Source organism: Diabrotica virgifera, chromosome 2, assembly GCF_917563875.1.
Source record: "Diabrotica virgifera virgifera chromosome 2, PGI_DIABVI_V3a".
Lineage (NCBI taxonomy): Eukaryota > Metazoa > Arthropoda > Insecta > Coleoptera > Chrysomelidae > Diabrotica > Diabrotica virgifera.
The window spans coordinates 70,317,070-70,329,746 of NC_065444.1; the positions used below are offsets into that span (position 1 = coordinate 70,317,070).

The 12,677-nt window shown below is 34.2% G+C and overlaps 1 protein-coding gene across 1 annotated transcript in view; it reads right to left on the reverse strand.

Moving 5' to 3' along the window:
* Positions 1 to 1,066: 1,066 nt before the first annotated feature.
* LOC114338818 (uncharacterized) overlaps positions 1,067 to 12,677 on the reverse strand; it is a 42,758-nt gene continuing 31,147 nt past the window's right edge. Inside the window, exon 4 of the mRNA XM_028289432.2 lies at positions 1,067 to 3,600. Within this exon, the coding sequence (XP_028145233.1) occupies positions 3,462 to 3,600 (139 nt within the window). The 3' untranslated portion in view covers positions 1,067 to 3,461. The remainder of the gene's footprint in view (positions 3,601 to 12,677) is intronic.

Sequence of the window (12,677 nt, forward strand, 5' to 3'; positions counted from 1 at the left end):
CGACGCCCAAATCGGGTGTCGTTGTCAAAATACAAAATACTGAAAATCAAAATGTTTATCTGATGAAAATCGGTCCGGGTTAGCCGGACTTCCGGGTTATCGGGGGCCGACTTATCAGGGTTCCACTGTACTTGGTTATTCGTAGCTATTTTCTTCACTTTTAATATTTAATGTCTGTTCTCTCTTTGTCTTTATTTTAGCTTCAACGAGAAAATGATCTGAGCTGATTTCACAATCTCTTTTAACACGAACGTCCACGATTTCATTTTTATATCTGTTCTGCACTAATACTAGGTCGACAACGGATTTTTCGTTCCGCGAATCCATCATTCGTGTGTATTCATGAATTTCCTTGCGTTTCAAAAAATGTATTACTAACTTGCATCATTATTTATGATACAAAACTGTTTTTCCATTACTATTCCTGACTTATTTCTCCATATGTTCCTATGGGGTAGTCATATTCGTTGCTTGACGCTACTCTCCCATTAGAATCACCTACTTATTAAGACCTTATGATTTACTTGGTCCATTTCGTGCTGCAATTGTTCCCAGAGCTATCTTGCAGTTACTTGGCATCATTTTCCAACGGTCCATACCATTCCATACCCAACAATACTTATTGTCTTCTCATCTTTACTGATATCTGTTTTAAGAACAGGTTCCGAAATATTTTTCCACCTGGTGATATTTTTATGCTCATTTTTGTGCATTATTAGGGCAACTCCTGCCCTCGCACGTTCTGACTCAGTAACACCTCCAAAAATCGTGTACATAGTGCCCATTTCTCATTTTAATACACCCACTTTCTTTTCCTATCTTTCACTCAGTCACTCAGTTGCTACCAACCGTCCGTAATGTAAGGACATATAATTCAGAGAAGCTACCCATGTGCCTTGTGGGGAGTCATACAATGCCAACGGCCATATATATAAGAATTTTATCCATCAATTGGATTTATTAATAATAATGTAACTTTGACATATTTTTAAAACATTTAGGGCCGGTTGTTCGAAGGCTAATCAACAATGATCATTATTAAATATTTAATTACTGTCACCAAAACTGTCAATGTCAACTTTGTTTGGGTTGCTGAAAACATAATTAATTACAATTATGAGATTTATTATTAATTATGTTAATAATTATTGTTATATTAATTGATTATAGTTTCAGAATTGTAATTAATTATGTTTTAACAATTGACATTGACAGTAATTAATTATTTGATAATGATCATTGTTGATTAGCGTTCGAACAACCGGCCCTATAAGTGTTTTTACTAGTGATGTTGATTATAGTTACTTTTGAGTAATCGTTACTTTTGTATAAAGTAATCATTTACAGTATTCGTTACTTTGATTACTTTTGTTACTTTTGTATTTGAGTACCGGTAATCATATGGATAATCGCATTTCTCAGTACATATTTTATATTAGTAGGATATTTTGATTACTATGATTACTTGTGTATTTGAGTACCGGTAATCCATTCCGGTACTCCATTCTTCCGGTATTTTATTGTGTTTTATGATTTTGTTAATTAATGTTGTTAATTGTTCTGTCATTGCTGCTCCACAATATCAGTAATCACGAGTAATCTATTTGCATCAACTAAGTGCCAAAAACAAACCCTCGAAACTCTAGATGACGTACCTTAGCGGTAACCCTGGGCACCCAGGTGCTTCGGAGGTCGGTTCTGACTGCATATTCGTGTTCAGTGACCCCAAATATCACGAAATAAGAAAATCTGGCCCTTAATATACTGATTTTAATATGTTTATGCATTTTTCGTTGCGTTTTGTACACTTTAAAATGTATTAATGCATTTCCACTCATTTTTCTATTGTATACGTATTTCCAGACGTCATCCTAATCCTAAACACAATGCAAAAAGTTGCAAGTCTCTAGGTACCTACTCTATTTAAAAATAGATTTATTCCTGTGTTTTTAGTGTTAAATGCCCTGGTCTATAAACGAAACTGGAGACCAAAACAATGAAATAAAAAGACGTATCGAAATTGCCAGGGCCACCTTCATAAATATGAGAAAATTCTTCTGCAACAGAGATATAAGCATCCCTCTACGATTAAGAATGCTAAGAGGCTACGTATTTAACACGCTATTATATGGTGTAGAGGCCTGGACTCTCAAACAGAACAATATAAAAAATATTGAAAGTTTCGATATGTGGTGCTACCGTCGAATGCTGAAGATAAGTTGGGTTGAAAGAATCACAAATCTTGAAGTAATACGAAGGATAGGAAGAGACCCAGAAATTTTGTTAACGATAAAACGAAGAAAACTCGAATATTTGGATCACTTGATGGGAGGCCATAAATACGCATTACTTCAAAATATAATGCAAGGAAAAATAGAAGGAAAACGGAATCCAGGCCGTAGAAAAATGTCATGGTTGCGGAATTTGAGAGAGTGGTTTGGCTGCACCACTAATGAACTTTTTAGGTCAGCTGTAAACAAAGTCAGGGTGGCCTCGATGATTTCCAATCTCCGATAGGAGTGGCACAAGAAGAAGAAGAAGCCCTGGTCTAATAACAACAATGCCATACCTACATGTAAAATTAAAGTTGATGATCACAGTCTAGAAATATTATCATTTCTACATTTTTTCCGGTCAATCTAAGCTACGTATTTTTTTTCTAGGCCTGGTAAGAATAGTGAATCAGTGAATTATCTACCTCGACAAATCGTATTTTATCATATAGACATCTGTTTCTGGGTGCATGCTTTGTTAAATGATATACCTCCCTCTGTTTCAGCTACTTCCCAGCGCCCTGTAATCCTGTAAAACTCTTCATAGCCTTATTCGTCCTTCATAGATAAAATTTTAGTTAACTGTACTGATACCGAACACTCGTGGAATACCGGTCCGATTCCAATATCAACTGATTGTAGATACAATACTCAAATAGGTACTCGCTCTGATACGATTGGTACGAAGTAACCAAGTAATCAGAGTAATCAAAGTATTCAAAGTAACGATTTGCCTCTCTGTATAGTAATCGTTACTTTCGGTATTCGTAAGTAACGAGTACTTTGTAACGAATAGTTACTTTTTCAAAATCCCTAGTTTTTACCCATGTATTTTTAGTGACTTAGCATGTGATTTGTCTGTATCAGCACTGATGATGATCTATTTAGATCAAAACTTCCTGTAATTTATATGTAGCCCTTTGAGGGTTTTTAATAAATATATACTTTTTATAAAGGATTTTTCAATATTTTTTTTAACTTAAGATACTCATCGTAAAACACTTACCTCTGTTGAATTTTTTAATTTGTACAAGATGTAACCTAGTTTTAAAATCAGGATTGTTAGCCACCATAGTTCACATCCTATATGAGATTTCTTAATAAACTAGTTGGTAAATATAGTTTACTTACAAACTTACACAGTTTATTAGTCTTCTGTTTTTTAACTACTAGAACAGATTTTAAAAATTACAAAATAATGCATGCTGTACCATGCATAACCTCCGAAATGAACATCGGGGTTCCAGCTCCTAATCCCCCGTCGGTCTTTTCTTGTTCGTTCTTCTCATATTCACAGTCAAAGTAGTGACTTTGGCAGTCGAAACATCTAAAAGGTATATACAGGAGTTAATGAACAATTTTTTTTATATCGTTACTATTACAGGGAAATCAGGAAAAAACCCTGTTCGGGGTTGTGACAAATACAGGTACAGTGGAACCCCGTTAACTCGGATTAATTGGGACCGCGGCCGATCCGGGTTATCGAAAATCCGGGTTAGCCGGAGAAAATGGTAAAAATTAATAAAATATGGTATGCTTACAGATAAACTCCGTTATAATTGTCACACAGACACTGGTAAACCACGTTCGCATTCCACACAAAACCACACATACAAAGCGTCGTCAAAAGTCTCATTCTTAGCTTTATTAGCTTTGCACCGATTGTCCAAACTGTCTTTTGTTATCATTTTGAAAAAAAAAATTCTTCGATTTTAGTTCTATTTTTCTTCCAATCCGATACTGTAGATGTACCGACACCATAATATAATGCTGCAAGATTCACCTTTATCAATTCTACTTAATGCTTCTAGTTTCTTTTCCATTGTCACTACAACATTTTTACGTTTTGTTGCCCTTATAGACAAAAGACACGCAAACACAAAATCTAAATAAATTTACGAACGATTACAAAACACGACTTTACTACACACAATACCGTCTCTGATGTTATGTTATTTAATAACAGTGATGACTAAGACCATTGTTAAAAAAAGAATTTTAATAGTCTTTTCTAAACAATGTTTCAACTAAGACAGTTTCAAATAAAGGATAATACAGGTGCCTGTTGTTTTCGACAATGAATGTGGTGTGCCATGAGTAATTTTCACTATGGTATATGTAGTTCAATCCGGTTCCATTATCTCTCAAATATTATATTACATAGAGTTGGTACAAAACCTCGTGAACCTTGAAAATGCGTATGTATAACCGAAATAAAATGAAGCCAAAAACATACGACTATTTTATTTGCTGCGAATTGCGCGACAGGGTCCCATCTGCACCCTGATATTTTCAGTAATGTCGGATTCATCAATCGTTTCATTCGTATATTGACGTCACCAAATGAATGAATTAGGTTCACGAGATTTTGTAATAGCAATACATTTTTATTGTTGAAATGTTTGTCTGATAAAAATCGGTCCGGGTTAGCCGGAGTTCCGGGTTATCGGGGGCCGACTTATCGGTGTTCCACTGTATCTGAAATTTTTCCAATTATTAGGCGCGCCGCACATTGAGACGTAGGTGACGCAGGCAACGCAACGTAGGACAGCACAGGTTTCTGTTTTCCGTACAATTATTAATACATTACCCCGCGCGAATTGGAATGCAGGGCAGTGCAGCACAGAACTGTTTTTAAGAAAACCTGCCAGCGCAGTCGTCCGGACACAGATTCCCAGGGCCGCCGCTACCATGTGTGCGAAGTGTGCATCGCACACGGGCGGCCGATTATGGGGGCGGTCAAAAGCAGGCCACTGATTATAATACTTTTTTTAAAGCGAAAATAAATTCAAAAAATTAAATATGTAGTAATGATTCAGATATTTCTATAAACTCTAATATTGCAAACAATTTAAACAAAAGTGCCAGAAAATGCTATTTATTATATGAACTGCCCTTTTGCAGCTGTAGTCATAAAGTAGTCCTGGGAATCAGGGGTGTAGTGGAGCCGGAACGCACCGGAACGCCATTCCGGTACTGCTATTTTGGGTTCCTCAAACCCCGTGGAAAACTGACCGCTGTACTGAGAAGTAATATCACAAAGTCATAGCGTTCCGGTATCTACTGCTTAATTTGCGATTACACCCCTGCCGGGAATGCTTTTTTTAATTCAAAGTGACTGGCGGCTTTCGGAAGTTGATATTTTTATCTATGTGGTTCATATGCGATTTTTTCAAATTGTGAACATTTATGATTTATTAAAAGAGTACGATACGACAATAGGATACTTTCCGAAAATTTGGATAAGTGTTTGTTAAGTTGCTCTCATTGAGTAATAAAAAAGTCTTTTTTATTTCTCGATGGTTTAAAAAAATCATTTTTATTACTCGATGGTTGCTCTGTTATAATATTGTTCCTTTATGCTTATGTATGGTTACAGATGGGTTATAATAGTAGTTCAGTCTAAGTTGAGAAGTTGATGATTTTAGACACGCTTTTGATAAACGATTTAGTTTGTAAATAATATACATATAGTAGTGTGCCCGTTTCATTTGCACACTAGTGTATTTGTTAATAGCTTAACGGTGTTTAGTCGGGCAAACTTTGATGTACGGGAACACTGGAACAGGGAAAGTTTTAATTGTGGAACAGTTTAAAAATTTGGAACGTCAGATTACGAAAACGTCACATGTATTTTGTCGGACAGAACATCCAACTGATTTGTTACCCTTTCATTAAACTGCAAAATTCATGCAACAATCAGACTGCTATTACTAACCAACATGATTCCTGATTCCTGTCATTTAACATGTTCTTCCTGTTCCACTCATTAAAATTCCCAGTTGGTGATAAATACCAGTCTGATTTTTGCATGAGAGTTTAATGAAATGGTAACAAATCAATTGGAAGTTATATCATATTGGAACGTTTTCGTAGTCTGACGTTCCAAATTTTTAACCTGTTCCACAATTAAAATTTCCCCTGTTCCAGTGTCCCCATACATCAAAGTTTGTCCGACTAGACACCGTTAAGCTATTAACAAATTTTCAGCTATTAATCAACTTTTTTTTGGTACGCGGGATCTAGACTTACATATTTAAATATATATATTAGTAAACAATTAAGCATGCCGAATGTTGTAAGTAGTCTTGTAAACAAAACTTACACTGTAGGTATTACTGCAAGATTGAATTTCTGTATATTATTATTGACATAAAAATATTACCTTTTTTTGGTACACATGATCCAGGTCTAAAAGTAACGTCGAGATCAGAGCAATTATTATTCATATACGCGTTAAGGTATCCTGCACATTTCTTTAAATACTAGTAAAATACCTATTGACGGTTAAACTGCAAAACCTCGTAAGTGATTTTTGATTCGTCATGACTTTTATACTTTGTTGGTTTATAATTTTGTATTTCTTTTAAACTGCCAAAGCTATAAGTCAATATTAAAATTTAATGGTATTTATTAGCTAAACTTTTATATTCACTTACAAGCTTTTGTAGTTTAAAAGATATGTAAAATTATAAACCAACAAAGTATAAAAGTCATAACGAACCAAAAATCGACTTACGAGGTTTTGCAGTTTAACCGTCGCTATGTTGAAACGTCTAAAGTGTTGGAAGGGGGGGGGGGCGGCAAATATTAAGTTGCACACGGGCTGCCAACACTTTAGCGGCGGCCCTGCAGATTCCTGTGCCACGTGCAGAGCAGTTTGTGGTTACTTCGATTTAATGGACTGTAGTAATCGTTAAAATAATACTTTATTAAATCAAATTTACTTGAATACATAAAATCAAACATTTAGTTTTTACAATGCACATGACTTCATTTTTCTTTTGTGAAGGTTAAATCAGAGAGTGAATCTTCTTTTTTCTTGCGCTGCACGTCGCACGTCAATTCGCGAGAGACAGAGTTGCCACCCCGCACTGGCGCTGTCAATAATATGGAACGCATTGTTGCCACGTTTAACACCTAAGTTAAATTCTAAATTGTACAAAAATTTAAACATAATTGTTCATCCTGCCCGCCTTTGAACGGTAACAAGCGTTCAAACAAAAACTAAATAATAGTCAATTTAAATTATACCGTCTTACAGTTTAGTACACAGTTTCTGCTAAAGGTAGTGGACATAGTTTTGAAACACCTCTTTTAAAAGTTCCGTGAGCAGTTTTAATCGTTGCAACTCGCACTACATTGTCTTCACCTGGATGAATTTCATCAACTCTACCTAACTGCCATTTACAAGGTGGAATATTGTCCTGCTTCAGTAATACTAAATCGCCAATCTTAAGTTGAGCCTCAGTGGTTTTCCATTTTCTGCGTTGCTGAAGTTGAGTTAAATATAGTTTATACCATTGCTTCCAAAATCCTTGTAGTAATTTTTGAATCAATTGGAACCTTGATAATTGGTTGATCTTCACATCATGATCAAAGAGTGGGTCTGGTACAGTATTTAATGCAGTTCCAATCAAAAAATGTGAAGGGGTCAAAGGATTATAATCATTAGGATCGGATGAAAGTGCATAGAGTGGGCGGGAGTTTAATGTAGCTTCAACTTGCACAAGAAATGTTAAAAATTCATCATAAGTTAAAATGGTATCTTTAATCACACGATATAAATGAAACTTAACACCCTTTATGTTGCTTTCCCATAGTCCACCAAAATGTGGTGTATTAGGCGGAATAAAATGCCAAGTAATATTTTGACCTGCACAATCACTCAAAATGTCATCATGAATCTGTTGTAAATAATTAAATAGCTGGTTTAATTCTCTTTTTGCTCCTACAAAATTAGAGCCATTGTCTGAGTAAATATGAGATGGCTTTCCCCGTCTTGAAACAAATCTGCGAAGGCCAGCTAAAAAAGCCTCAGTACTTAATGAATTAATTAATTCTAAATGAACTGCTTTTGTTGAGAAGCATATAAACAAACAAATGTAGGCCTTGTATGTTTTACAACCCCTTCCCTTTCTGTCCTTCAAAAGAAAAGGACCAGCATAATCGACGCCTGTAATCGAGAATGGTCTTGAACTTATAACACGTTGTTCAGGTAAATGTCCCATTAATGGCATTATTGCCTTTGGTTTAAATCTATAACAACGAATGCAATTTTTAACTGTAAATTTTGCTAAGGACATTCCTGCAATAATCCAAAATTGTTGACGCACACTAGCTAACAAAAGTTGTGGACCAGCATGTTGTAAATTCAAATGTTCTTGATTGAAAATTAATCTACTTAATCTATGACTCTTACTAAGCAAAATAGGATGTTTTCCCTCATAATTTAAAAATGAATTTTTAAGACGTCCCCCAACCCTTAATATACCTTTATCGTCTACAAAGGGGGTCAATGATAACAATCTACTTGTTGAAGGAATAGACTTATTATTTTTCAATAAGTTAATCTCATTGGAAAAACACTCTTCTTGGGCTAATTTTACTAAGAACATCTTACTGTTGTAATATTCACTTGCGGAAATTACACCCACACATTTCTTACCTCTAGAAGCCTGTTTCAAATTAGAAATAAACCTCAAACAATAAGCAAAAGTTCTAATTAACTTATTCAAATTTGAAAATCGATCAAAAATTAAACATAAATCATTTTTTACAGAAGTAAAAACTTTTACATTGTTTCTTATTTCTGGAACCTCCTTAATGGTAGGCAAATCACGAAATTTTGGTTTAACAAAATCTGTCGACAAAAATGATGGACCACTAAACCACATCTGACAATGTTGTAATTGATCTGGTAAAATTCCGCGACTATCAACGTCTGCAGGATTTTGCGCAGATGCTATATAATTCCAATGCTCTATATTAGATTCATTTTGAATCTCTGCTATTCTATTTCCGACAAACACCTGCAGTCTTGCTGGAGGTGTATGTAACCAATGCAGCACAATCTGCGAATCACACCAATAAAATATATCATGTTTAAATGTAACTGATTTCGTAACAGTTTTCATTAATCGAACCAGCAGCACACTAGCGCACAGTTCTAATCGGGGAATAGTTAAAATCTTTAATGGAGCTACCTTAGTTTTAGCACATAGTAACTTTACACTTATATTACCATTTGAATCAATACATCTGACATAAATAACAGCACAATAAGCATTCTTAGAGGCATCACTAAAACCGTGAAGCTCTATTAGAATCGGGTTATCAACTAAAACAAATCTAGGAACCTTCAGATCATTCAATGACGTAAGTTTTGAATGGAATTGTTTCCATTTAGAACACAACTCTGGAGGAACCTCTGAATCCCAATCAATCTTTAGAGACCAAAGTGTCTGAATAATAATTTTCACCATGATTACACAACAACTGGCGAGCCCCATAGGATCATAAATCTTTGAAATTACGGAAAGTATTGAACGTTTAGTAATTGAATCAGTCTTGACAATATCTACTTGAAAACTGAAAACATCCAATTCACTAGACCATTGAACTCCTAATGTTTTAACTGAATCATAATTTCCAAGAGTTAATACACGAAGTGAATCAGAATGATCTTGAAAATGATTTAAAATAGTTTCATTGTTGGATGTCCATTTTCGTAAATCAAAATGAGCTAATCTCAAAATTTGAACTATCTGATCACAAACTTCCATAGCATCAATTTCGTTTGAAAATCCGGTAATTAAATCGTCTACATACATATCCCTGTAAATAATTTCACATGCCCTAGGAAAACTCTCCTTGTTCTCCAATGCTAATTGTCGTATACACCGCATTGCCAAAAATGGTGCACTCGATGTACCATAAGTTACTGTGTTTAATTTATAGGTTAAAATTGGATCAGATGGATTTTCTCTCCATACAATCTTTTGCATTGACCTGTCATCTGCATGCAAGAGAATCATTCTGTACATTTTACTTATATCCGAAATCACTGCCACCTTATGCTCCCTAAATCGCAATAAAATTCCTATGATATCATTTTGTATCGCTGGGCCAGCATACTGAATGTCATTCAGCGATCTTCCATTACTGGATGGTGAAGACCCATCAAATACAACCCTTAGTTTAGTCGTTAGACTTTCACTTTTAATCACCCCATGATGCGGCAAAAAATAAGATGCCTCTGAATCTGAATTATCTAAGGTCATATGACCTAAATCCTTATATGCATTCATAAATTCAATATAATCCCTTTTAAAATTGAAATCCCTTTGAAACCTTTTCTCAAGGTTTAGTAATCTTTTAATCGCCATAGGTTTAGAATCACCTAAATCTAAAGGACCTTTCTTCCAAGGAACCTTTACTATAAATTGCCCATTATCTGCTCTAGACACATTTTTCTGAAAATGCTCTTCGCAAAAATTATCTTCTTCAGATTCTATAGGTACATCCATTGGCTCTTCAAGAGACCAAAATCTTTGTAATTGTTTATATAAATCGTTTTCGGATAATTGAACTGAGAAATGACATTTAACACTTTGTGAGGGATTTGAAATCTTTCCAGTCACAATATATCCAAATACTGTGTTCTGAAGCATAGGTAAATTTTTTCCAAGCCTAATCTGCCCATCTAAAATAACATCCCAGAATAAACTAGCATCTATTAAAATATCAATCTTATCATAAACATTAAATGATTCATCAGCAAGCACAAGATTAGATGGTATGTTCCACTTAGACATATCAAAAGTATATGCAGGTAAATTATCTGTTATCTTGGGAACTACTAAACAGTCAACAATTGACGAAAAATCATTAAATCTCGATTTAATCTGAACCCTACATTTTTTATTTAAGGAGGTTGAAGAATTGTTAATGCCTGTCACACAAATCCTAGTGTTTTCTGTTTTTAAATTTAATTTTTTGCAAAATTCTTCGCTAATGAAACAAGATTGGCTCCCAGAGTCCAAAATTGCTCTAGCTATATGACAGTTACCCAAATGGTCAACAACCTTAATATTAGCCGTACTCAACAAGACTAAACTCCTAGCAGATTCAATTTCCCTTTTATTTTGCAAAGCTAAAATCTCATTACTAGATTGTTTTAAATTACTTTCAATATCAGTCAGCTGATTTGAGAATAACGAGCTAACATTACTTACACCGTCTGCTACACCTTTTTGCTGTAAATCTATATTTTCAATTGAACTTGAATCCTCATGCTTGTTTTCATGCAATAGGGAACTATGTTTACGTTTACAAATTTTACAACCAAATCTTTGACATTTTGAATTAAAATGGCCTATGCATAAACAGTTACTGCATAATTTTAATTTTTTAATCTGAGCCCACCTATCATTTATGGATAATTTGAGAAACTTTTCACAATTGTATATCATGTGATCCTGTTTACAAAAATTACAACTCTTTCCTGCATTATTTACCACCAATGAACGTGATAAGTTTTTATTTCTATTATCAGACTTATTTTGACTAACTTGTTGATTTAAATCTAATGTCTCCAAAAAATCAGCACGTTTTTTCAGAAATTCAAAGAGTTCATCTAATCGGGGCATATTATTATCACCCTTAATCAATTCCCATTCACGAGAAGTAACTTTGTCCAATTTTAATGAAATTATATGAATAATTATTGCATCCCAATGTTCTGTAGGCAATTCAAGACTTTTAAGTGCATATAAATGTTTCTTTACCGTATCAATTAAAGTTCGTATACCACTTGCCGATTCCTTTGCTAAATTTTGAATATTAAACAGAGCTTTAATATGATTATCCACTAACATTCGTTTATTATTGTATCTGTTACACAAAGTTTCCCATGCATACATATAATTCTGTGGAGAAAAATCTAAATCCTGAATAATACTTATAGCTTCATCCGTTAAACTTGACTTTAGGTAATGGTATTTTTGAATGTCTGAAAGAGTTTTGTTATTATGAATTAAAGCCTCATAAGTATTTTTATACTCTAACCATCTTAAATAGTCTGAATTGAATGAAGGGAGTCTTATTGGAGGTAATCGAATCCCTTCCAATCCACAAGCACCTTGTACTGTTTCCCTTTGTTCCACCCTGGCCGTAGAACTAAAATCACCTGACTCCTGACTAAAATACCACTTTTTTGAGATACATTTAGCAATTGACATATATCTCCGGTATTTATCATCAAAATTCTTTCTTTTTTCAAACTCATCATCGATTAAATCGTCAGCACAATTTAATTCTATCGATTCCTGAACAGAGTTAAACTCTTTTCTACTATCTTCAATATCTTGAACATTGATTTCTAGTTCAGAAATCTTCTGTTCAGTTAAATCATTAATCGATTCCAATGGTTCTATAAATTCTACGAAGCTTTCTAATCTTTTTAAAATTAACGCTCGTTTTTTGTACAACTGCTTAACTTCTGCTGCTTTTAAAGTCCTCATATTGTCAATGAAGAATGGATTAAATACTTTTTATATAAATCAAAACCCAATATCAATATCAATTAAATATTTAAATTTGTACGAACATAAAGAGCAATTA